Here is a 25,973-nt window from a genome sequence, read left to right as displayed (position 1 = left end):
CTGTGAGGCCATGAATGTTCCCTTAACTTGACAGTACCTAATTATAAGGAAAATTAATAGATGTTCATCGTTTTTCTTTTATATATACACCCAGACTTTTTGCTAATGATAATATGGTCTCTGTAGTTAAGTAACTGTTGGTGTCAAAAGGGAATAAAAATAGATATTTGTGCAGGGGACTTTGTACAGGTCTGTAAATCGTGGCACAATAGGTGATTCCAAGTTTGTGAAGTGCCAGCCTTACAAGTGAATAAATTGAATTACCTTTATGACTCTTCTGAGGTGTTGCATTTAAACAAATAATTTAATCCCACATGACACATATGTTTCATATGTATTGAGGGTTAAATCTGCCTCAGATTTAAACTCTGGTTTTGACCCACTGGCCATGTTTGGCTTGTTCTGCCTATTAAAAAAATGAGAAAATTCACAAAAATTAAGAATAAAAAGGAATCATGAGGCAGAATTAGTGACCCTATACATCAATTATGATTCAGGAGATACCTGTGCATTAAAGGAGACGAGCCAGATTGAGGATTCCAAGGTTAAATGAGTTTATTGAGTTAGTGGTTACAATGGTATGTCAGATACCTGTAATCCAAGCTACACCTACATATTTTCCTCTAAATTCTCACACTGTCAGTTCCCGTGTCTCTAAACATTCCACCACCAGGTCTTCTATTACTAATATAATAATAATAATAATCAGAATAATAATGATAATATAAAAGGCAATGTCAATCACCATATTGTGCTTCATACTCCACCATAAGGAATTCAATTGGCAAAAGTAAACCTCTGGTCATATTAATGGGCTTAATTGAAATGTGAGCAGTCATAACACTACTAGAATATAAAGAACAAAATCTGGTTCAAAAGAAGCATTTTTAAGATGAATTAGTTTGAATCTGTTTTAAAAATTCACATACTATAATGAAGATGACTTAAAAGTTATATTATTTAATTATTGGGCCACACATTGAAGCATATTGGCTAGTACATTTTTGCACTGCAACAGAAGCAATACAAGCTTTATGGTCTACCATTACAATTCCTTTTTTTTTTTTTTTTTTTTTTTCCATTTAATATACCTGCCAACCTAATGTTTCTTGCATGCATAAAAATTTCGGGGTTTAGACTTGAATTTATCATTTATTCCACACGTATACCCCTGTGACGCAAATTCTTTGGCCAATTTAATGCTATAGTTTCGTTTAAAAAGGAAGCTTGGAGTTAAGTCCACTTAACATCAGAAGGCAATGCCCCGAATTTTGGGCACTGCAGAGAGTTATTTACTGGAATAGAGTCTCAGGTCACATGCAAATTGTCACTTTGTCCCCCCCACCCCATGCCAGACGCACACAAGTCGGCAGGTACGCATACAAAAAAGGAATATAAAACCCTCCTGGTAAAGCTCAGTGGTTTAGAATGAATCCATAGCTTTAAATTCACTTAAGGCCTGTACAGGGGAAATATGTTTCTTCTGGGATCCTCTCCTCACTCTTGTCTGATATTCTTCTGGTTTTTCTCTCTTTACTAGAGGTTTCTTCTCGGGGGCCTTCATCTTCCAAGATACAACTGGAGAGTTCACTGCAGCAGTGCCATACACCTTCTGATATTTAGTAGAAGCCACATATGATGCTTTCACTGTAAGGACCACAGCGTTCATCAGGTTTTTAGCTGCCTGGATGAGAGAAGTGGCACTGTCCAGCTACAAACAGAAAACAAAATGAAATATAGCAAGGTTACTCCAACACAAAATACAGCAAGGTCACTCCATGGCTGGATCACTGGGCCATTTCCTGACCGGAGCCTGGATCCTCCCAGATCTCATTAAAGATGGATCAAATCCTCTTCCTCGGGGTACCCTGGAGTATCCAGCACTGTGAACATCATGCACTGAACGGTAAAGTAAAAATGTGGTACCTCACATTAAATTTTTTTAATAAATTAAAAGAAAAGCTTGTGTTGTCTGGAAGTTGTTTTTTGTTTGTCTGTTTGTGTGGTTTTTTGGTTGTTGATTCTTTTTCTACAGTTTAAGAAGTTTTCTGTTTTCTCACACAAACCCTTTTACTTTTTACTTATACCTTTAAAAATTTACTGTTACACGTCAACTGCAAAACAGGTCAACAGGGATTTTTCCCAAGTGTTCCAATTTGTTCTAATTATTCCTGTCAGGCCAGGATAACACCTCCAGTGATGTCTACAGGAACAGTGTGAGGCCAGCACTGAGAATCCCATCTGAAAAGATGAAAGGAGGCTCTGAAACCCCTACAGAAATGAAAAGATGAGACTGTTAACTGCAGGTTTTGGCAGCTCCTGTAATGTGTGAGTTACTTCTGTTCTCAAGGAATGTTACTTTGTGGTTACCAGGCTTTTTGTACTTTTTGTGCTTCTCCCATGCATGAACCTGCCTGAGGTTCCTGGGTGTCCTCAGGATGTAAGAGCCCCTCAAGGACTTGCAGAGTTCAAAACACTGGGACTTCCATCAGAAAGCTTCCATCATACTGAAGTGAAGTACACAACCCTGGCCAAAATTTTCACAAGGATTTCAATATACCATGGGGACTTCCAAGACAATGCCTCAATGTTCCGCGATGTGAATCAGGCACTTGCCAGATCCAAGTGAATATTTTCAAAGTGGTAAGTCCTAAAAATATGCTCCTAAGGACTGTAGAAAGCCAGGTTACTACTTCTGATGTTCAATTATCCCTTCCCTAAAATACTGAAGGGTGGGATTTTTTTGTGATAAAGCCTTTCAGATATCCCACAGAAACTCCTTCAATTACTTATGCCTTCCCCAGACTGTAGGAATGATGTGAGATGGAGCATTACTTTACCTTTTTGATTCCACCCCACATGTTCAGTAAGTTTTTAGCTATTTTTAATTAGTACAAATGTCCTGTGTCACTCCAAACCTTTCCTGCTCCCTATTTTGGGAGCATGTGGCTGTGAAATATAAATGTTAAGCAAGGGTAAGCAGGACAAACAGTCATATTTCACCTCAAGCATTTTGAGTCATTAACAGAAGAGTTCAGGAGAAATTTTCTTCTGAATTGACAGTGACTGATGTGAACAAAAATAGACATTACAGAAAGCCTGTATTTGAAACCACATTAAGCTATACTTACCTGGGGTATTTTATTTCCTCCACTCTGGCCTTAAACTCATTATGGTTCACCAAATACATAAACAGCTACATACAGTGAGGTGAAAACCAAGAAAAAAAAGCATTTTAATGACATTCACGTATGTGGTGCTATTCCCTGAAATGCAGTTAATTGCCTGCCCCTAGTAAATATTTTTCCTTGGGACTAATTTGTATTTCTGTTAGTAAAAGAAATGAAGTTAAAAGATGGAAAATTACATTACATGGCAGAAACATGACTGTTCAATAGGGAGTAATGAAATATAATCCAGTCTAGTGTTATTCTATAACCACACTGCTGCATGATTTATAAGGCAATCTGTATGTTTGTTGGCAAATAACAGATCACACTCTATTAAATTAGGATATTCTAATTTACTACACAGATCTACAATCAAGCATTATTCATTGTTAAATGATTCTTTTTGAAACACTGGTGGATTGATATTGAATATAAAGTGATACCATCAAATAGTGTTTACTTCATAATCAGTGTGGATAAACTGACTGGATTGAGCCTCTACTGCACATTCCTGAATGAATTCTGGTTGCTGAAGGTTTCCAACAGCTTCACATTTACCACCACAAAAAGCTGCTTTACATATATTAAGAAAACAAATAATTAAAGGAAACATTTTAAAATGAGGGGGCACAAAATTCAGATGTTTAAACCCATACACAGAGTTCAATCTACACCTCTGAACACAGCAATCAGTAATTTTATGGACTCTAGTGATAAGGGCATGCAGAATCTCAGATGCAGGCTGCAATGAAACCTTTAAGAAAACCAGGTTTTGTGTTTTGATGCCATTTAACTCTCTTCAGTTTCAATATGCTGTTAGAGTAGGTAAGAGCTCCTTGTTCTCACCACCAATAATAACATTTTAAGATGTTAAGACTCAGTCTTTGACCCTAATACCCACTTATCTTGTAAAACACTTCCAAGTCTTGGAACCAGAAAAGAAAAGAGACATAAAACCCCATCACAGGCTGTGAGTGTTCCCCAAAATCTGCTGGTGGTCATTCCATGCATCCAATTTGGCCACCTAAGCAATTCCTGTGATTTTCTTATGGCCTCCAGCTCCTTGCTTGTGTTATGGCTCAGCCAAGAAGAATTAAACTGAATGAACATCATTCCAATTAACATTTAGATCTTCCCACACCACCACGTTGCTCCAGCTTTAAGCTGTGCTTTGCCACACGGGCACAAAGCTGGAATGAGGCAGCAGTGAATCAAGCCCTGAGTGTTCTTAATTCCTTACAAAATCTGGGCACAGAAACGTATGCACTTTTCCAAATGATATGTTAATATTAAAAAAAATCATAAGAAGGAAAATTAACATCTCAAATAAAAGCACCAGTAGGAAAATTACTTCACAGTACAGAAGGCAACATTTACTCCCTGCAGTAGCCACAGAATTATAGCTATAACAGCCAACAGAGCCTTTGACTTGATGCACAAAATAATGATGTTCTGCTGTTTAGACTTCTTTAAAAATATGCTTGCCCGCTTTTAGGAAAAAAAAAAAAAAAAGCTCTCTCAACAATAAAAGATAAACTTAGGCTACTGTCCCACGAAACTCTAAGAACAGTGAATGCTGAGGAAAATTCAAAATTAATAAAGAACCTAATAATAACTGCACTGGACTTGGTCACTTAGAATAAGTAAGGTTGGAAAAGATCTGCCAAGAAAATAATTCAAGGGTTTTCTTCCCCCTAGAGAAAATTCTTTGGGTTAAGAGTTTTTGAGCTGCTTATCAGCCGTTCTGCAATTTTCCTGCACTATTTGCAGAATTTTCCAGAATCTTGAGATAATCAAGATTTCTCTCTTCTTTTACATATACACATAATCTAACTAAAATAACCAGCAATTGCAATAACAAAATAGCTGAAGAAATGGGAGAGAATAAAGCTGGAAATTTTTGTCCTTAATAGTAAAGCAATGAAAAGAGATGATCTCCCTGCATTGTCACATTGCTGTAGTGGGGAAGAATTATGTTTTAGAAAGGAGAAAATCTAACTTCCAGAGATGTCTTCATATTTATAACAATAAATATCCATAAAAATTAAGGGAAATTGAGGGAAAAAAAAAACCCAATCTGTATTTTCAGTGAGTAAGGATACAGAATGGGTAGTTTTAAAAGAGTTGGTAGCCTAAAAATGTTCTATATTATTACTGCTGACTTTAATAAACCTTGAAAAGTGGGTGAAGACATCAAAAGAATTGCAGATAGTTTCTAGTCTCTATATATTTGAGCAATGAAAATAAAATGACCTGTGAAATTATAGGCCAGCTCAGCTGACAGCACTCCCAAATTAAATGATGCAATGTCTGTGGCAGACTCCATAAATAGAGGAAAGAAATGTAGTTGTGGTAAGTAAAGGGCTGTGTGGGTTAAAATATTTTCAAAGTAACCTACATCATATTTTGGTATGATTAAACTTTGAATTGCTTAAAATAATGCTGTGGGTATAACTGGATCTTTGAAAGGTCTTTTGCTTAGTAATACATGACAGTTTGATTAAAAACTCAGTTGACACAAAACTAACAAGACACATACACAGAAGGATTCCAGATTCTCCAGCAGCTGCTTCCAGAAGTACACATACACACACACAAAAAAAAAAAAAATCAGTGCTCAACAGTGAATTTTGCAGTGGGGTCTTGAAGAAAACATTTGGAGGCTTTACAATATTAATATTTCTACTAAAAACTTGGAAAGAAAGTCATTCATTTGATGAAATTTGCAGATAACAATTGGGAAGTGTCAAGTCATGCAGGGGGCAAGTGATTGATATCTAATTAGCTCCTAAAAGCCACAAATTAATATTTAATTCTGGCCAGATCTACAGCAGATGATACCTAATTACACAATAAGGAACTTTATTCTCTGCAGGATCCCAGGCAATCACTCCTTGAGTACACAAAAAGGAGGAGACTGATTAAATAGGTTCAGTTATCATATTCAGTTTATTGTCTGTCCACAGTTATGGGATACTGAGTCCTCTCCATGCAAGAGCAATACTGAGGAACTGGGAAAGAACTTGGGAGAAACTCAGTAACAAAAAAACATCTTTTATGGCAAAGACTCAGCCAGCTCTGTTTTTCCCACTTTCAAGTGAATGACTAAAAAATGAGTTTTCAGTGACTGAAATCAGCAAGTACATGGTAACAAAGCTGATTATATTTCCAGTTCCACATGTGAGACAAAGATAAAACAAAACTTAAAGGCTGAGAGGCGAAGTAGGTCATTTTAGTTATTAATTACCTGCAATTATTTATTTAGCAGTTATATAAATTAATCAGAAGAACTCATGAAAGATTGATTCTATTTTTTGAAATTTTGAAATCAATATTGGATGGTTTTGCTTAATATGTATTAACTAGTGGACATTTTTAGTGCACACCAATTCAGGGAGCCTGGGTATCAGTTCTGCAGGAAGGCAGCTTAGCTGATAACAACAGCCCCTACTGACCTTGAAAGGTATGAAAACAAAAAAAAAAAATAGTATGAGGAGCTATTGATAAATAGAGTTTGATCTGATTCCCTTTCTAGAGACTGGGAGGGGAAAATATAATTTATTTTACACATTGAAACAGAACCTGTAGTTTCTCAAATACTCTTGGCTAAGGTTTGATTTGTACACCTTTAGCAGGTGACTTAGGCACTGCCAAGACTTAAGGATTTCTGTGAATTCTGGGTAAATTTCTTGCTTCTATCCAAGGACTCCTTCCTGGACAAGGTATAGTTGCTCTTATCCCACCCCAAAAGTCAATCAACAGTCCCCAGAGAAAATAAGGCTACAACTGTGCAATTATGAACCTGGGTGGTAAATCAGGAGTCTGGATTTCTCAGATTGTATTCTTATGCAAGAGAACATTTTCCTCTCAGCTGCGCTTAACAGCAAATCCACACCTACAAGAGGTATGCCAGAAAAAGATCTTATTTATAAAATCACATCTTAGGTTTCTGTGGCACATTTCATGCATAAAACATGACCCTGGTAGAGAGAAGCCAATGCAAGAATGGCCTGTTTGCTATTCAGATGCTCCCTTCCCTATGGAAGGAGACATCTGCTCTTTATCAGCACCACTGAGGGTCTGTTTTAGTCAGTCACTTCAAAATCTCACAGGGCTCTTGCTAGCTACAGTCCATTTGGAGGAAACTATCCTAAATACTTGAAAATCTCTCTCTCAAAAGAAGTCTTTATGTGGAATGTAATGTGGCCATAATGTTAAAAATGGATCTGTAGCTACACAGAGAAAATTGTATTGTACTTGTCCTTTCCTAGCTATTTGTTTTCACATTTGACTGCAATTAACTTACTCCTTTATACATGATGAATATTTAATTCATTCTGGGGATAGCTGTGTTTTATAGGTGCCCAATCCGCTGAATAATCACCCTCATCTGCATTTTTTCAATTACAGGTAAGAAACCCAGGGGATTCCCAAGCCCATTTGGTTGTATTAAACAAAGGCTGCCACGTCCAAGGACAGCAGAAAGCACAAAAATACAGCAATAACTATGGATATCTTCTGTTTTCTATGGACTACAGTCATTTTAAAACACATTACCAATTGCTGTATGCTAATTTGCAAAAGCAGAAGCAAATAAAAATACTCCCAGAACTGACATTCGTAGTAAAAGGTAAACAGGCATAATAGAAATGCATTTCTACATTTCCTTTACTTGTGCCAAGTAAATATTTTAGTATTTTAGAAGCAAAAGTATAAATGATAAAATTATATTCTAATTCATTTGCTTTGAGAAGAACACTTAATGTGAAAGCTCATATTTTAACAACTGAAATGGTGAAATGACAAAAAGACAATTGGAAACACCTGAAAGTTAACTAATTACCTAATTACCTAATTATTTTTCTTGAAAATAATTATTGCTAGTGTCTCTCCAGCCTGCAGGTCCCAAAGGTAGAAAATAAGTTTTTGAATTTTTGATATATATTTTTTTTTCTAGACAACAAATGCATTTACAATGAATAAATTATTTCTCCAATACTATTGCTATAAAAAAATTACAATAATTCATCTAGTTATCAAATATAATGTAGGCTATTTCCTCAGTATTTAACATTTAATTAATATCTTGTTGCATTCATTTCAGAATTTAATCAATCAAACAAAACAATCTCTCAGAAACATTTGATTTTCTTTTTCTACTCATTATCTGCCATTTCACAGGAGAAAAGAGATGCCAAACCAGTACAATTCTTACCACAATCCTATACAGCATCCAATTTTTAAAATTCAATTGCTTTAGCAGTGTTCTTCATGCTACACCATTGTCTCAGAACTTTCAGAATCTGCTGCTGAATTAAAGTATTTCACAACAACCTGAATGCCAAAAGATCTGGAAAAACTCTGTAGGAAAAGGAAGAAATTCTCAGTGATTAAAGCTAAAGGAGTTTTGTAGATGGGTTGTTTACACCACACGTTCTCATTGCTAAGGCTGAGTGTAGAGGAAGAAACACTTTCTACATCAACTCACAGCTGAGAAACAAGGGAATGAGTCTTCTGCCACCATGACTTGAGGGCTTTTTCTTCCAAATCTTCCTCATTCTGCACAGAAGGAATGTTTGGAGGATGATGGCAAGGGTGGAATGTCCTGGACTAAGAGCAGGATTGTCTAATGGCCATCACAATTCCAACGCTACCTGAAGCAAACTCGGCACAACCACATTGACAACTGCAAAACCATTCTGCCCCATGGAATTTTCTCTGAGTTCTTGGATGATTAACAGGAAATAGAATTTTGTATGACTGATTTAAACCTAATATTCAACAAGATAGAATGTCTCCAGCAAGATGAAGTCCAAACTCTATCTGATGGAAGAGGAAAACTCCAGCTACAACTAAAACTTTTTTATATTGCCAGGAGGATTCCTGAAGAAAATTAGAGTAGCAAGTCTGCCAAAACTCGGTATCAAGCCAAATAAAAAAGCAATTTACACTAATTTACACAGGGATTTACATGCCTGAAATCTACCCAAGATACAACACAGTCTGAACCTGAGGTCACAGAAAAGCATGGGCAGGTCTCTGACAAAAACATCAGTACACATTTCCATTATCATATCCAATTGCAGCTAAATCTGAAAAAAAGATGAAATAAATGATCTCTAACTCATCTGTGCTACTGATCTCCCTGCTCCCAACTGGAGTTCTGACTTGTAATTTGAAGATGGAAACACATTTTAAAAGCCCAAAATGATCTAATGCTCTTTCAGTCTGACTTTTAGGAGCAAATTTTTGTTCTTTATCTAGAGAACAGGTACAATAAAAAGAAAAAAAACGTGTCTTTCTAACACTCTTACCTGAAAGGAGTCCAAATCATGTCTGGTTGGCTGGAAATTGTACTCAGTGATAAAATGCAGGAGACTTTGGATACAAAAAAAAAATCAATAAAGCACAGAAAAACTGTATGCTCTACATGAGTAAATGTGTTATCTCCTGCTATTCCTCTTGATTTTGTCTCAAAGAAAACAAAATAAAAACCAGCACAAAGCAGGACATAGGACTGCAATGCTGAGAAATGTACTATTTCCCCAAATTCTTTTTTAATTTGTATCACTGTCAGAGTGGTATCTGTATGTGATTTATCTCCATGTCTTCATCTGTGAGGATCTGCCAGTTTTTGAGGCAAATCTGCTCCTTCAGCTCCTTTCCTATCTACAAAATCATGCTTGCCAGGTCAGCACAGGGACACTTTGAAGATAAATGCTTCACAGGCACAGCTGGATTTTCTCAGGAAAAGGCTTGGAAACAATGCATCAAACACATCAGAATTAAAAAAATATAAAAAATCTTATTGTAGAATGGAAGATGATACCAGGACAACTATTCTTTGCTTGCTAAAGTTTGCCTGCTATCGCTCATGTATATTTTATGTTTTGTAGAAGCAGATAAAGGCTTGGACCATTCAAAATATTGATAATTTTTGAGGTGCTAAAATGATTTTACTCCCTTGGAGCTGAGGGTTCTTCCAGTGTTGATCAACTCAATCAGTGAAAAGATTCCTTTCTGTTTGATTACCTGAGCACTTTCCAGGACTTTACAACAGCATGCAATGAAATGGAAAAAAACCCAACCAACCAAAAAAAAACCAAACCAAACAAACAAAAACAAACAAAAAACAAACAAAACAAAAACAAACAAAAAAACCCAAACAAAAAACAAACAAACAAACAAAAAAATCCCCTCCACCATAGTCTTCAAGGGGAAGCTCTAATTCAGTCATACAGAGCTGGCTTAATCACATATAGCCAAAAACTTTTAATGGAAATTCTACAATTTTATACCGAATAAATTATTCATTATTAAGTGTTCCATTTATTTGGCCAACTCAATCAATGGTTAAACAACATTCAGTAAGTAACGAGAGTTCCCTACTAGAAGGATTTTTTCCCCTGGTCAATTACTGAACAAATAATTTGTAAATGCATCTGTTCATTACATTTTTAACTTTAGCTAACACTAAATGCTATTAAAAACCATTAAAACAGGTAGTAATTACCTGTTCTTACTTAGTGCAAGCGAATTAAACCAGAACAAAACAAAAACATTTGTAAAGGCTGTTGCAATTCACAGGGAAAGAACAAGTAAAGATGACAGCAAATTGAGAATAAATTAGAATGAATAAAATCTTGCTCTGAATTCCAAAGGCTCATTTTTATTACTCATGTTTTATTATGCAAATATTCTTTAAGGACAAAAAGAACCTTTTGAGGTCATCTAGTGAAATGTCTTGTTGAAAATTTGAATTACATGAGGTTTTGGATTTTGCTGAAATTTGCGTATGTCCAAGGATGTATAATTTCACATCTCTGGATTAGAGAACTCCACTCTGCACTTGAAATTCACTACCCTCCAGTTAAAACATTTTTACCTTATATCTAATTGGTATTTTCCATGTGAAAACTTTTTTTAATGCTTTTTTGGTCCCTATGCCCATGCAACTCTGACAGGTCTGGATCTGGTTCTTCTAAACTCTCCTCGGAGATAGTTGTAGGCAACAATATTTTTTATGAGCCTTCTCTGTACACATACAAATGTATCTATGATCTGTGCAGATGATGTTGGCAATCTCATTATTACTGCTAAAAGAGCAAGTGTCCTATCCAAATGAGGAAAAAAAGAATAATTGTAAAAAACAAGGGAAAAAATATCATTTTTTGTCAGATTTTTAACAGTTCACTGAGATTCTTTAAGTCCAGTGCTACTCTCTTCAGAAAATACTTGTGTTAAGGCTTATGAATTTTCCTGCAGTCTCTTTTCCTTTGCAGTTCAGCACTTTAGGTAGCCTTTTCCCTAAGCTACAAATTCCCTAGTATCTCAATGATTCAAATAATCCAAATGGTGCCCGTGTTTCTCACCTCAGGACAACCATTCCTCCACAAAAGAATTTAATTCAACCACATCTCCAAATCTTATCACTAATCCACAATTATTTAAAGGTGATGAAGGTATAGATTCAGAAGTACGGTGAAATGAAAAGGCATTTGCAGAGGCTCTTTTCTTAAGAAGTTCTTATTTAAATACCGTACATTAGTCATGATTAGCCACAGACTTGACTGATGCAATTAGTTGGCATCAGAAAAATTCAAACCAAATGTCTTTAAATATTAGTCATGGCTGGTGTCACTTGAGCCCCCAGAATTTTTTCAGATGTCTCTTATTGAGCAATTTCTCTAGGAAGGAAAGCAGGAAAAATAGGGCTGTTCCTAAAATCCATTGATTTGGTGTGTTTGGTGACTGAGTCAAAGTGCTCAGAGTTTTCATTTCTACAAATTAAGTCTTATCCTGCACTTAAGCTACCTAATTCTGGGTTCTGGACCAAAAGGTTCCAGATTCCTTTTCTGCTTGGTGAAGAAGACCAGGAGTCAAGGAACACTTGAGATCTTTCGTGGGTTCTTTCTCTACAGAAATGGGCCAGAGCACTTCACCTTTAAAACTCAGTTTAGAGATCTTAAATTGCATTAGAATCCTAAAAATAGTACAGTGAATCTGGGCAGATACTCAACATCTGCAAATAAAAATTAACTGTCCCTGAATTTGGCCTAATGGTCCAAGAATTCAAGCAACTTACTGAATGTTTTTGAGACTGTATTCCTTAATTCTCTTTTGGTCCCCACAAACTACAAGACATACAAATCTCTCCAACCTCCAGAACCTAAAGAGATCAGAAAATGTACGTAGATAAATGCTCCTTAATAAGCAATTTAAACATTTCTGTTCAGGAAAAAATTAGGCATCAGCTCAATTCACAGAAAGTTGAATTTACTTACATATTGATATAAGCCCTCAAAAGAAGCCCAAGGCTAAACTTTCTGACTCTGTGCACATGATTTAATTCACCTGATTATGCCTCTATTTTTTATGGTATTACCAATCTAAGCAGTTGTCAGTGTCTACCTGAAATAAGAATCTCTGCCCTCTGGAAATGGCTCCTGTGTTCCACGTTAAGGAAGGCTGGAGTCAACGCCTCAGATGCAGATGTTTACACTCGGCTAGATGAGTCAGTATTCACACAGCAATAGAGATGAGAGCAAAAACCTCTTCATAATTCAATTAAAATCTTTCAGAATAATAAAATAATCAGTTTCCATTACACCAGAGACCCACTCTCATCTTTTTGCACAGCTTGAGTGGGGCAGCCTCCCACTGTTACTGTAGGATTTCTTTCTAATTCTATCTTTTTCAAACCATAGTTAACTCGGGTGAAGTCTTTCTCCTGTTTTTTTTTTTTTTTTGGGGGGGGAGGGGGAATGGCAGTATTTGTAGTTTATTTGTTTTTTGGGGGTTATTTTGTTGCTTTTGTTTGTTTGGTTGGTTTTGGTTTTATTTTGATTTGGCCATCCCAAATGGAAACTGGAATGTCAAATGCAAGGCAGGAAACACTGATCCTGAACATTAACTGAATATTTTAATAGTGTACTATTTTAAAAATAGTAAAGTAACTAAAAATTTAAAGTTTTGTTTCTTTACATTAGCAATAGAAAAAAAGTTATAAAGAAAAAAGTATTCTAAAAATTTATTTTAATTCTTTCTACTTTTTTTTCCTTTAGTTACCATTAATAAAATTTTCTTTATGTGCTTTTGAAATTTTAAACCTACTTTACCTTTCTCCTAATCCTATCTCACAAGAAATAAGTACACAAGTAATTAACCCACACTAAAACTCATCAACACATTACTTAAGAAATCTTGAAATTTAAAAAAATCTTAAATTAACAACACAAAACTACTGCAGTCATGAAGGAGTATGTAGTGTTTGAAAACCATCGTGATTCTATAGATCCTTTCTGCCTTGAGTGTGGCTCAGCATTATTTATAGAAAAGAAATAATGGCAATATTTATTTCTGTTTTCACTTTCACACCATGTGTTTGCTTTGAGGCACTCAGATAAAAATCCAAGGGATTATGATTAAAAAGAATCAGATGTAATGTCTTTGAGTGCAGCTGTCCTGGGATCAGAAAGTCCAGGGGTGTTAAGGCAGTCCTGATTTCCTCCATCCACTACACTCAGTTCAAGTGTAAATTTGCTTTGCAAATTCAAACAAGCTGAGGTCGAGGTTTAAAAGGACTGCAAGTTAAATCAACAGGAAGAGTCCTCTAGAATGCTGTGCACTGTCAGTGTGACTTCTGCTTCAACAAGATTAAATCCATACAATTTGTGTTGAGGCCGTGGTGTTAAACCAGCCCAAAACTTCAGGAAGAGAGGGCAGGGGGAGAAGCATCTCCTTGCCAGCTGACATGGTTTGGGAACAGATGGTGCCTTTCACAGCTCTCCCTCAACTTCTCGCAGAGAAGGAGAAGGTAAGAACCAACCCACAAAGTTTTAATTCAACTCGTGAGATAAACCAGCCTGGCAAACAGAAAAAATGGGAATTTCACATAGCTGCTTTAATCATACTGAAAGAAATGCTTGATCCCTGTAGATGATCTTATGTTCCTCTTGCATCCACAATCTTACATCATTAAACTATTGCTCACCCTTTGCCATTATGACTGAGGAATTAATCTTTCATCTACATGTTGATCTCCTTAAATATATAGGCGTAAATAGACTAGTTAATATATTTGGTTTGTTTTGAGATGATTATACACAACGTGCTTGCAAGTATAATTTTTTTAAGAATACTGCATCAAAAATTAACTTCCAGTTTTCTAATAATTTATGAAGATTTAACTCATTTGAATTAGCATGTATTGGAAGAAATTTCTCAGATATTTGCTTTAAAAGTTTTCATATTAAACACTAAATAAAATCAGCTGAAATCTAGGCCTTATAATACTTAATGTAATGTACATGTAAATAATATTAAAAAAACTTTGTGATTGACTGAAAACACATTTAAGCCAAGCCTGTAAATGTAGGAATCTGTGCACTTTGGACATTTTCATATTTTTTCTAAATCACAGCTGCCAGTAAAATAAATTAACAGGGGAATTAGCTCAGTAAATGTAACATTAGTTTATTTATTCTCCCAGTGTTAAGCTATTTAGCCAAACTCACAGCCTGGGGTTACCTGGACAAAAAAATTGTTATTAGAATTGGCACAGACAGATTTCAGGTTAATTAATGCAACAGTTCATGTAATTTAGAATATCTTCCCCTCTACAAACTCCCCACTATACAGAAGTCAGCCAACTGCTAATTTGTTCATCTTACAAGACAAATTTAGAATGCAAATTTCTCTGGATTCAAAATAATCCACTGACATCTCTGTCCCACGATATCCCCTCAGTGCTGATCACTGTTTCTAATTTACCACCTTTATTGAATGACACCAATTCTGATTCCCTTTTCCCACTACTTACACCAGTCTTAAAAAGAGTTTCTCTGCCACCAAAATGCTTTTGTATCATTAAAGTGAGATTAGGGCACTGTACAGTTGCTCTTTGTGTTTTATCAATTCTGTGAAACAACTGAAGTCTCCTGCATTATGCAAGAATAATTATGTGAGAAGGCAATTTGATAAACTCATCAGCAAAGGATGTGCTTAGGATCTAAATTAAATTTTACCTCCAAGCATTTGCCTCTGAAAAGAACAAACTTCAAATCATCTTTAAGAGCAACAATTCCCATGCAGTTTTCCCAGTGAAACATTAGAGACTGACTAACCTGTATTTTCTTTTTCTTCCTGAAAAGATTAAAGTTTGCTGGGGACGCTAAATTTGCCAGGCAAGTTCGTGACTTTGCAAAGGAAGATTTGAAGATTTCAGTGTTTGGTTTACTAAAGGAATAAATAGTAGTAATAAAACACCTTGTGCACATTATTCAAAGCTAGAAAAGCCTGTCAGGGAGACATTTTTATATTGTTTGTCATTATTTTTCTCTTTGACAGGGAGACAAACAACCATTTGTGAAAGTTTTGGTAGGTAGCTTTGTAAACAAGACTCTCACCCTCCCTGAACTCCATTTAGATGTCCTGTGCTTGGATACAAAGAGCATCCCCAAGTCATCAGGGAGGAATATCTGTCCATCACTATGGACCAATCCCCAGCAATGCCACTGGCCAGAAGATGGAATGGTCTGCACCCTCATCCAACTGCTCAAAGCCACCCAGTCACCTGAAAATAGAAGTACTTCATCAATCAGCCTATGAAGCCCCTCTGCTGAAAAGGCTGGGACTGCATTCTCTTTCTGTGATTTATCCAGGACTTGGTGCTGCCTTTTAGTGCCTCTCACTGGGATATGACCAGACCCCACATAAAGCTGGTAAAGAACTTTAAATGAACAAGAGCAGCAAGATTTGCAGTCTCCCTAGGGTCCAAAATCTTCACATGATCCTTCTTCTGCCCTTTAGTATGAGAGCTCTGACATCTTGACAGCTTTAATAGATACCCAGGAGGCAGAACAAGAAAGGAAGATCTTCATAGTCCATCTTGTCTTTTTTAATATGCTGAGGGATATTAAAACAGTGAAGCAGTAATACTTGGGGCTGAGGGAAATAGGTAACAAGACAATGCTTTAAAGTAAAATTGTAACATTTAGGTAGTGAGACAAAAAACACACCAAGAAATTCAGTCAGCAGCATCCCTGCCCATCTCAGGTTCTTATCAAAGAAAAAAAAAATCAAATGCTTTGATTTATAATTTCAAAGGCTAAGCCTGAGTTACATCTCTTCTGGGTTTTCTGCTTAATGTTATGTCTTCCACAATTTACATGTGAATTTTATTTCATCTATGAAAAAGGTCTTCTAATTTGCTTATTGTCAATACACAGCTTCATAAATATTCTGGATAAAGTGAATAAAAACAGTAATAGAGAATAAAAAAAAAATAAGATATCCTGTCCCATATAAACAGCCATTATCCACAGTTAATAATGATAAATATATAAATAACACAATCTATCTTTAATCATAAAGAACTTCAGAAAAATTATGGCTCAGGACCATAATTAAATACTGTAATTAAATTAATGGAAGTTCAGCGACTGAGTTCAAAGGGATCAGAGCCTGCCTTTGCACGGGGGCAAGATAAACATTGAAGGATCAATTTAACCATCAGCCAATGGACAACCTGTGCAGAGAAATTGCTTTGCAGGTGAAGTTAACTCTGGGACTTCTGTACAGGGGAGAAATGCTTCTCCACAGGTGACTAAGCCAACACATGCAATTAACTCTGTGAGTCCTACAGTAAATTAAAAAAAAAAAAACCCGATAAATTATCAAAAAAATCCCCCATTCTCATGTGTCATCCCTCCACCCCCAGAGCTATAAAGACATAGATGAGACAGGAGGTTACTCACCGTTGAGGAGTCACCGCTTCCAGTCTCAAGCGTAGCTCCCTCAGCACAGGTGGGTGGGTGGGTGGAAAGTTGACTAGCCCTGCCCCCATCTATGACATCACACTCTACCTCATAAAAGGTAGTGAAAGTGCTCTGAACTCCAGTCTGATTTCCGAGAGATACAGAAAAGAGATAGTGAGAGAGAGAGCAAGAGAAATATTGTGCCGTAGCGTAGAGCGAGGAGAGAGGGGAACGTGTGCTGAAGGAGCTATGCTTGGCCAAGGACACAGGGCTTCCTCCACGATGAGTAACCCCAGTGGCTGGGGGTTCCTCTCACTCCTTCCCACAGCACAGGCTCAGCCCCACTGGGCTTGCTGATTCAAAAGGGGAACATTTTTGGCAGCTTTGGATGACAGCCAGAGAGCATAGAAAGCTCCATCCCAATTAAACGCTGACTGACATCAGATCAGGCATGAATTTGGTCAATAGATTCTCAAGTGACTCTATTTTATGTGTGGTTTTGATAGATTCCCAAGTGACTCTATTTTATGTGTGGTTTCGTACAGCCAAACTGCACAAAAGCATCCACACCACTGCAAGCAGCTAAAATTCCAGTGATTGCAACAAGAATTACACTTGTGTGGGATAAACATCCAATTCACACTTGTGGATTGACCCTCGAGTAGAGTAATCCAGAGGATTGGGCCTCCTGCATCACTGTCAGGAAAAGAATTATGCTTTTCTTGCATTGAAAATGAGAACTGACAAACTGTGCTGAAAGAACAAGTGAGGGAAGTATAAAAATTCTGGGCTTACATTTATTTACAGAGCACACTTTCTAGTTCCAGAAAATAGCAATAAAATTGCAAAGAGGTGATGTTTATAAAAATGTACATTTTCAGACAATGACAACCGTACAGGCTGAGGCACACTTTTTTCAAACAACATCCCAAGGACTGATACTGGAGGACTCAAAATGGGATATTCAGTCTACTTTATTGTAAATAGTATTTTTATCATCCAAATTCTGGAAAAGCAGGTTTGGGAGTAAACATAATTGCTTATATTATCCACTGGGATTTTCTTAATAACCTAGCTGTAGACTAAAATTTAAAATATTTTTTTTTCTGCTACACCTAACTACATTAAATAAAACTGCTTAGAGAATGGGGGACTTATTCAGTGCCAGTAAAGACTGCTAGTGTAAGAGCCTGCCTTTTGGAAGAGGAAAAATAAATACTTCTTAAATGTCTTTTGAGGGTATGTGTTATAAGCACTCAGGCTTTTTGGTGCTACAAGGTTCATGTGAATTATAACCTGATAATGATTAGTATCTCTGTCCTAATAATGATTAATATGCATTCCCTGCTCTGTCAGTGTGTTCTTTGTTTTTCTCTTTTCCTTCTACTGAAAAAAGGAAGTGTGTGACTTATATCTAGTAGCAGTCACTCCACCTAACAATAGAGTCAAGCATTTTCCTTCTTACCCTTCAAAACTTTTATCATCATGGTTTTCCTGCAGTATCTGCAGATGTTGCTTTAAAGCAGTGCATTTATGGGATTAAAAACTCAACAAAAATGGGTGCCCAGTGGGCGAAATGAAGAGTTATTGTGGCTGTTAGAGATGAGATGTAACTGCAGGAACACAATGCAAAACTAGGCTGCAGCTGAGGAATGCTAAGTGATGACAGTGCTGTTCATAATTTAACTGTTTTCTCTGTACAACATCTTTTGATTACTAACTATTTGCATGTTTGAAGACAAATAGGAGGAAAACCTCCTCTGGTCTCCTGTATTGCATTGAATCCTTATTAATATTTATGTCTAATGGCCTGATAAAGAGAAAAATCCAATTTTTAAAGGCTTTTATGGTAAAAAATACCAAGTGGTATTAAATGAATTCATAACTTAGGTAACCTATGGCTTGACTACTGCACCACAGTTGTTTTTGCCAAATAAAGTAGGAACATATTTCAAACTCCTATGACCACCAGTCCTGATGGAGTCTACGTGAGGTTGCTCCTTCTGATAAAGAGAAGGATGTTCAGAGCATACAACCTTAAATATCAGCAAAATTACACATGTAACAGCAGTTCTAAGATCTTGTAAAGAGAGAGTTTAGAGAGATAAAGAGTTAAATTGTCTTTTATTGGGAAGAAACATGGAAAAAGCAGAGTTAAATCCTGGAAGACTGAGTATGGCCAAGGACACTCTTCAGTAAAAAGAGAAGAAATATGGATAAATATGGAAAATTCCACCATGATAATATGATATAAGCAGTTCAATAGATTGGTGGCAGATTTTACCCCAGATGGTATTTTGGGGCAAATACTGCTTAAATCTGAAATCTTGTTTTGACCTGCTTATTATGATATCTGTAGTTGATAAAGAGAATATAAAGTGAAGAGCAAAGTTAAGAGCTGTGCACATAGACCTGAACACATTACTGATTAAAAGCAGAGAAAGAATACAGCTCATGAAATTATTTTTAAAAAGTATATACATTCAACAAAGTGCCTAAATCTTCCAAATGTTTCAAGAAACATAATTAAGATTAATTAAATTAATGCATGGAAATGCAAAGAAACAGTAAATAAAGACATTAATGTAAAATATTTTCTTAAGGGATGTAAGTTAAGCCTAACAGCATAAGAATACTATATAAATGCTGGTCAAGTAATTGATTTAATCACTTGCACCCAGGCACCAGAAATCAAGTTAAAGTAGGGGTCCATGTAGTCTGGCCTCAAAGATCTGATGGAAAAAAATCCCAATGTGCTTTCTTTCTTGCTTAAAGGGATGAACAGGTGGTGGGAAAGGCAGGCACCACACAAGTACCTCTGCGTGGTGTCTGGGAAGTTTGAGCACAGAGAACCAACCCTGCAGAAGCATCACCCAGACTGGTACAGACAGAGGAGGTAAAAAAGGATGGATTGTAAGGAATTGAAACGAAAACTGGAAAAGGCCATGTAAAAATGCCAAACTGACACATATCATAAAAGCCTGAGGGCTTTGCACAGACACACACACCTCTGACCCAAAGAGGGCCAGCTGCTCTAGGGCATCAGCATGATGGATAAGTGAGAAAATCCTTTTTGTACATTATCTGTCACAGTTAAGGAATGATGAAATATGGAGCATCCTACCTGACACTGAGTAAAGCTGTAACTTCTCTAACTTTTTGATAATGGAAATGTTGAACCCAGCTGCAGGTATAAAAAGGGGATGAAAATGTTTCTGCAGTCTTTTGATTCAGATATTGATGCTCTAATCCAGTTTTACAGAATTCTAATTTGGTCTTTGATGAGATTTAGCACACATTTCTTGTGTATTTCATCTCAGGTTCTACACATACTATTACCTACATGGTAACAAGTTCACAAGGTTTTGATGATGTATTAGTCAGAATCAGAAAGAACTGATGTTAAAAGAAAGCTTTTGAGAATACCTAACATAAGAGGTTAGAAATGATTTTTCTGATACTGGATAGTTTTTTACTTTGACTTCATATCACTACCTTAATGACATTACATGAAACAAACCCTTTTTGTTAAAGCAGCTACTTATCAGTCATGTAAGATTAGATGTGATAGCAGAACTATTCTTCCTTTCCTTCTGTGAGGTACATAGATAATAATATGTCCCAAGTGTGGAAGAAAATATTTCAGAGATTAAAGATAGAAGGCTACTTTTAACCTTCCTCACTCAGTTAGCTCTCTTCCTAAAGGCCATTATGACCACCCTCATTTAATGGAAACACAGACCTCTTTTGTGGATTTTATGGAACACTTTGTTGTAAGCTGTTCTGTTCAGTATTTGCAGTTGATTTTGCTCAGGTTGGAAAAACCTGATGTTTTTCCCTTGAGGGCACATCTTCTTGTCTGTGAATAGCTCTGTGTGTGTGTGCTACTCTTCTGCAACTCTGGTTGTCAAGAAATACAATTACAGTCAAAGTAACTGATGAGTCTGAACTTCAGCTGTTATTCTTTAAATATCTCCAATAGCACCATCTGATAGTACTTTTAGAAGTGGGATTTAATGTCACCACTTACCAACTCAAGGAGTTAAATAATTTCACGAGCTACAAGATGTACTTCTCTATAAGAAACACAGTCCAAAATCTTCTATTGTGGGTTAAGTCTGTCATTATGGAAATTCAGTTCACTGTAATTCCATGTGCAAGAAACAAACCTCATTTTCATTTATGGCCTTGGGATGAGCCTATTAGCAAATCTATGCTGTGCATTAGGGAGGCCGAGAATACCCCAGAGGAAAGGAATTCTTATTTAATACAAAATGGTGACACTTGGTCCCAAACCATCTCTTTTAAAGGCAATAAGATGGGAAAACAAGTGAACCTAAGATAGCACCAAAGTCTTCTCTTTCTTTATAGTAATTCTAACAGGAATAGTCCTTTGGGACCATATCTTAGGGTGTGTTAGAATGGTCTTTGAGCCCTGCTAATTATTGTAGGGCTGCTGTAATGTGTGTATCACAAAGCCATTAAATTTCCATTTTCTTCCCAGCTCATTCAGCATGGCCTGGAATAGGAAAACAGGCTGAAGCGAAGCTGTAACCACTGTAGCAGGTGAGCCTTGAATTTTTGAGAATGCAGTATGTAATGAGGCACATACAATAGTATTTCCTTCAATTCTCTAACCTTTTCCTATGGTCATAATTGTTTCAAGCCTCAGTCTTGAATCTGTAACATTTTACATTGTTTTCAAGGATTAAATGGTTTAATATTATTTGATGTCAGAAATGCTTTTCTTTGCAGAAAATTGTTCTAATGAGAAATTTCAATAAATTTAATCTTCACAAATGCATGAATATTAGTCACTTGATAAAGCACAAGAGCATGTTCCCCAGAGCCAAAGAGCTTCTTAATAAGGATAAAAGTCTGACCTAAATTTAAACCTACTGAATGCAGACATATAGATGGTGTGTCTGCTTCTTGTCTCCATGAATATATTATAATGAAGACAAGTGCAGTGTAATTCTGCTTTGCAAATTAAATTCTAGATAACATATTTCCATTTATGCAGGATACACAATTTCATATTTATGTGTATTTATATATGCATCCATATAAATGGAGGTATTTTCCTAGTCCTAAACATAGCATTATATAAAAAAATTGGAGCTTCAAAAGAACTGAGATTATTGCACAAAAAATATTTTCTTGTTGGATATTTCAGTTGTGTCTTGAGCTTTGTTCATCTGCTTTTCCTTACATAAACTCTATCTGCCACCATCCACCTTCTTTGAAGGAACAATCATATGCTAAGAAAAATAGATCAACCTTTCCAGAGGCTTTGCACAGCTTTTTCTGTGGATCACAGTTATGATCCCCCTGATGCCCAAAGCTCAGGGGATGCACTATCATCCAATCCAGCACCTTTGACAAAGGCAAACCCCTGTGAACAGGAACAAGATCCTGCAGGATCTTTCACTTGGCTGAATCAAAACTCTGTACAAACGTCACTTAAAAGAGACCTCTGGAGGACTCTTGTATAACTTTTAACCTGAAATGAGTTGTTTACCAACACTAGATCTTCTCAGCTGCTACACTGCCTACTCCAGGCTTGGATCTTTCCAAGGAAGCCAACTGCAAAAGCTCTCTGAGTTCCAGATCTATGCTCCCTTTACTGGGATGCAACAGGTAAGCTACATATAACAAACTAAATTCCTACTATTAGCAAATATTTGGGAGAGGTATTGCACACAGCTTTAGAGCCACTACAGGTACATCTATTTGCCTCTTTTAATTTTTTTAAATTCATCTTTATTTGTTTCATAAGATAATTAGGAATTCTTCACCGTTCTAACTTTGAGAAAGCCATAAGACAGAGTTTCCATAAAATATATCATTTATAATGAAATCATGAGGGATTTTATCAGCACTCATTTTGATTAACCTGCATAACTCACTGTGCCTTTGTCCTTTAGGAGCAGTAAATTGACTCAGTGTCAGGATGATAAATTTTTTATGTTACCGCATCATCAGGTAGTCCCTCCATGGACAGTGAGGGACATTCTGTACCAACAGGAGCTGGAGACTCTTAAACTAATCAGTTCACACAAATTTGCTCCAGATAAAGGTTTATCCAAACCTGTATAAGTATATATGCGTCACATAGCCATATACTTTGGAACTGAGTGCACTTACTATGGCTTCATTTCACCCTCATGTGTATCAGTATATTTGCATACACTCAAACATTTATGCAGAGGTTACTTAAATATATCTCCAACCCAAACCATCCTGCTAAAACATCTTTCTGTATTTTTTATGTCTTTAATATCTCCCAAAGTAGATAACATGAGCCACTTGAATATACCATTGAATATACTATATACCAGTGAGACAAAGGTCTCACTTTCACAACCCAGCCCCAGCCTTCCTGTCCTGGAAGCTAGCTGTCTTTTCACAATGCCAAAATAAAGACCCTGAGTTTTTTATTTTCTCTACGTGCTTGTTCTGTTAGGCAAGTAGAGATTATTGTGGAGTTAACCAGCTTCATGGTCCTGACTTCATCTCAGTCCTTTCCCAACACTGCAATTCTTTGATTTCATATTCCTATCTTGCTTTTGTTTCCTATCTCCTATTTCTTTGGCTTACTTCCTTATTTCCTAAGTGCTGTTCTTTACCCTCTGCTTCCACAGAATCACGGGATCAGCTAGTTTGGAAAAGATCTCTGAGCTGATTGAGCCCATCCTATGACCCAGCACCACCGTGGCACTGCCTGACCTGTCCAGTTTTACCTTAAACACCTCCAGGGACTGTGACTCCACCACCTCCCTGGGCAGCCCATTCCAATGTCTAATCACCTTTTCTATGAAGATATCCCTCCTAATGTCCAACCTAAACCTCCTCTGGCACAGCTTAAGACTGTGTCCTCTAATACTGTGGCTGGTTGCCTGGGAGCTGGGGAGAATCCCCTCCCTCCCCTGCTGCCCATGGTGCTTTGGAAACAGCTCAGGGAATGTGTGGCTTCTGGGCAGCCAGTGCACATTGCTGGGTCATGTGGAGCTTTTCATCAACCAACATCCCAAGCTCTTCTTCTGAGGTCTGCTCTCAGTCCATTCTCCTCCCAGCCTGTGTTTGTGTCAGGGATTGGCCTGACCCAGCTGCAGGACCTCGCACTTGGCCTTGCTGAACTGCACGAGGTCCTTACAGACCCACCTCTCCAGCCTGTCCAGGCCCCTCTGGATGACATCCCTCCCCTCCAGCATGCCAGTGGCACCACACAGCTCACTCAATGTTGTCACAAAACCTGCTGAGAGTGCACTTGATCCCACAGTCCCTGTCAGTGACAAAGATGTTAAACAGTGCCAGTGCCACCACCACCCCTGAGGAACACACTCATCCCTGGTGCCCACTTGGACAGTGAGCCCTTCACGACTCTTAGTGTGACCATGCAGCCAGCTCCTTATCCGCTTCTCTGCAGCTTAGAGACAAGGATATGTGAGCCAGTTGTTCCATTTCTATTATAAATTTATAGCAAAACTCATTTTGGCACTAGCTGAGTAACCTTTTTGCACTCCTGAGAATCCTGACGAGAAGGAACCCAACAGTTTTGTCAATTTACCAACTCTTCCTTCAGGAACCTTTCTTTCACATAGTCCTAAATTCTTGCCTGGTTCAGAAGTATGAAATTGGTCTGTTTACCAAACTCCAAATCATCACTTTTCCTATTCTCTTAAGCACTGTAAATGCAAAAATTCTCTCTGATTGCCAACTTTAAAACAAAGGAAAACACCCCAGAAAGGCTTTCTGTTTCAGGGAAATGAAACAACTCATCAGTGGCTCTGAAGTAACTGCTCTTAATCCAAATTCAATTAAAGATGGCCTTGTTCACTTTTAATAACAGGTGAAACTACCTGATTTTTCTTTGAGTCTATAGAATTAATATCATATATCAATAACTTGATACTTTACTGCCCACATGATACCAACTTGTTTTTACAATGAGGTAGTTTAGAGTGATTTAGCCTTAATTAAAAGAAAAGTAGGATATTTAAGCCATTTTTATTAGATGTAAGATCCATAGGCAGAATTGATAGGGAAACTGCTGGTAAGCTTATCTCAAATAACTGCTGGATGCTCACTGTTTTTCTCTGATAAATAATTAGGCTCTTTCATGTTTGATGAAGACTGGTTCTTTCTGGTTACCTTACTCATCACTGATCACAAATAAACATGTACTTATTTTGCAGTACATCTGTATTTGTTCATCCTTTTATGTATCCACCCTCCCAGTCCAGGGGTTGTGTCAATTTTCATCATGTCCCACTCAAAACTAATGGGATGGCTCCAGCCCTTTCACTTTCCTGTTCCTGCTAAACTCCTCACTTCAATTCTCCAAGCAAGAATGCCTTGATAAACTCACAATCTTACCTACACTGTCTTGTATCTTCAACACAATATAGGAATCCTTCTCTGGGTATCACAGTTGAGCCTATTATGTTAAGATAAATAGGATTTGAAAAATAACTGGGAACTGGATCCAGCTAAGGTGTATGTTTGGAGTGTGCTTTGGCTGTTGATTCCATACTTTTGGATAGTATTCGAAGGCACGTGGCTGCTACTCTGTATGACACTGCATATCTGTCTGGTTCAGAAGTTTAATACTCTGGCAATTTTTCTTATAATACAGCTGATTTTATCTGTACAGCTCTAAATCAAACCTGAACATGATAAGGCGCTGCCTTAGATAAGGGATTTTCTTAAATTCTGCTCAATCTAATCATACAGGAAAAGCTGTGGCAAATCTGCTAACATAAACAAGAACTTTTAAAAATGCAAGCTCATAGCCAAATGGATAGTAGGTAAATGAGCTGATCAACTTCTGAGCAGCAGTAAACAGAACAAGTGGATATTTATTCTAGAATAGGGAATGAATATATAGATGGTTTATTGTCATTCTCTTGCTAACAAGAGGCAGACAGAAATGCTAGAAAAATAAAACAGCCCTAGAGTTAGAAGTCTATTTTTTTTATTTAAATAAGAAACATCATTAAAAGCAACTGAACAAAAGTAGCTCCCATAAAAAAGGCAAGGCCAG

General features: G+C 36.9%; 1 protein-coding gene across 7 annotated transcripts in view; it reads right to left on the bottom strand.

Moving 5' to 3' along the window:
* Window positions 1-537: 537 nt before the first annotated feature.
* The window catches only part of CTNNA2 (catenin alpha 2), a 465,423-nt gene continuing 439,987 nt past the window's right edge, over window positions 538-25,973 (bottom strand). For 6 of the 7 annotated variants that reach the window (XM_021535749.3, XM_021535748.3, XM_077782696.1 and 3 more), the window contains one exon: window positions 538-1,711. In XM_021535749.3, the coding sequence (XP_021391424.1) occupies window positions 1,424-1,711 (288 nt within the window). In that variant the 3' untranslated portion in view covers window positions 538-1,423. Of the gene's footprint in view, window positions 1,712-16,927; window positions 17,072-25,973 lie in introns of all 7 variants that reach the window. The other variant, XM_021535753.3, reaches the window with a different exon arrangement.

Source organism: Lonchura striata, chromosome 4, assembly GCF_046129695.1.
Source record: "Lonchura striata isolate bLonStr1 chromosome 4, bLonStr1.mat, whole genome shotgun sequence".
In the NCBI taxonomy this organism is placed as follows: domain Eukaryota; kingdom Metazoa; phylum Chordata; class Aves; order Passeriformes; family Estrildidae; genus Lonchura; species Lonchura striata.
This window is presented reverse-complemented; position numbering and strand designations above follow the sequence as displayed.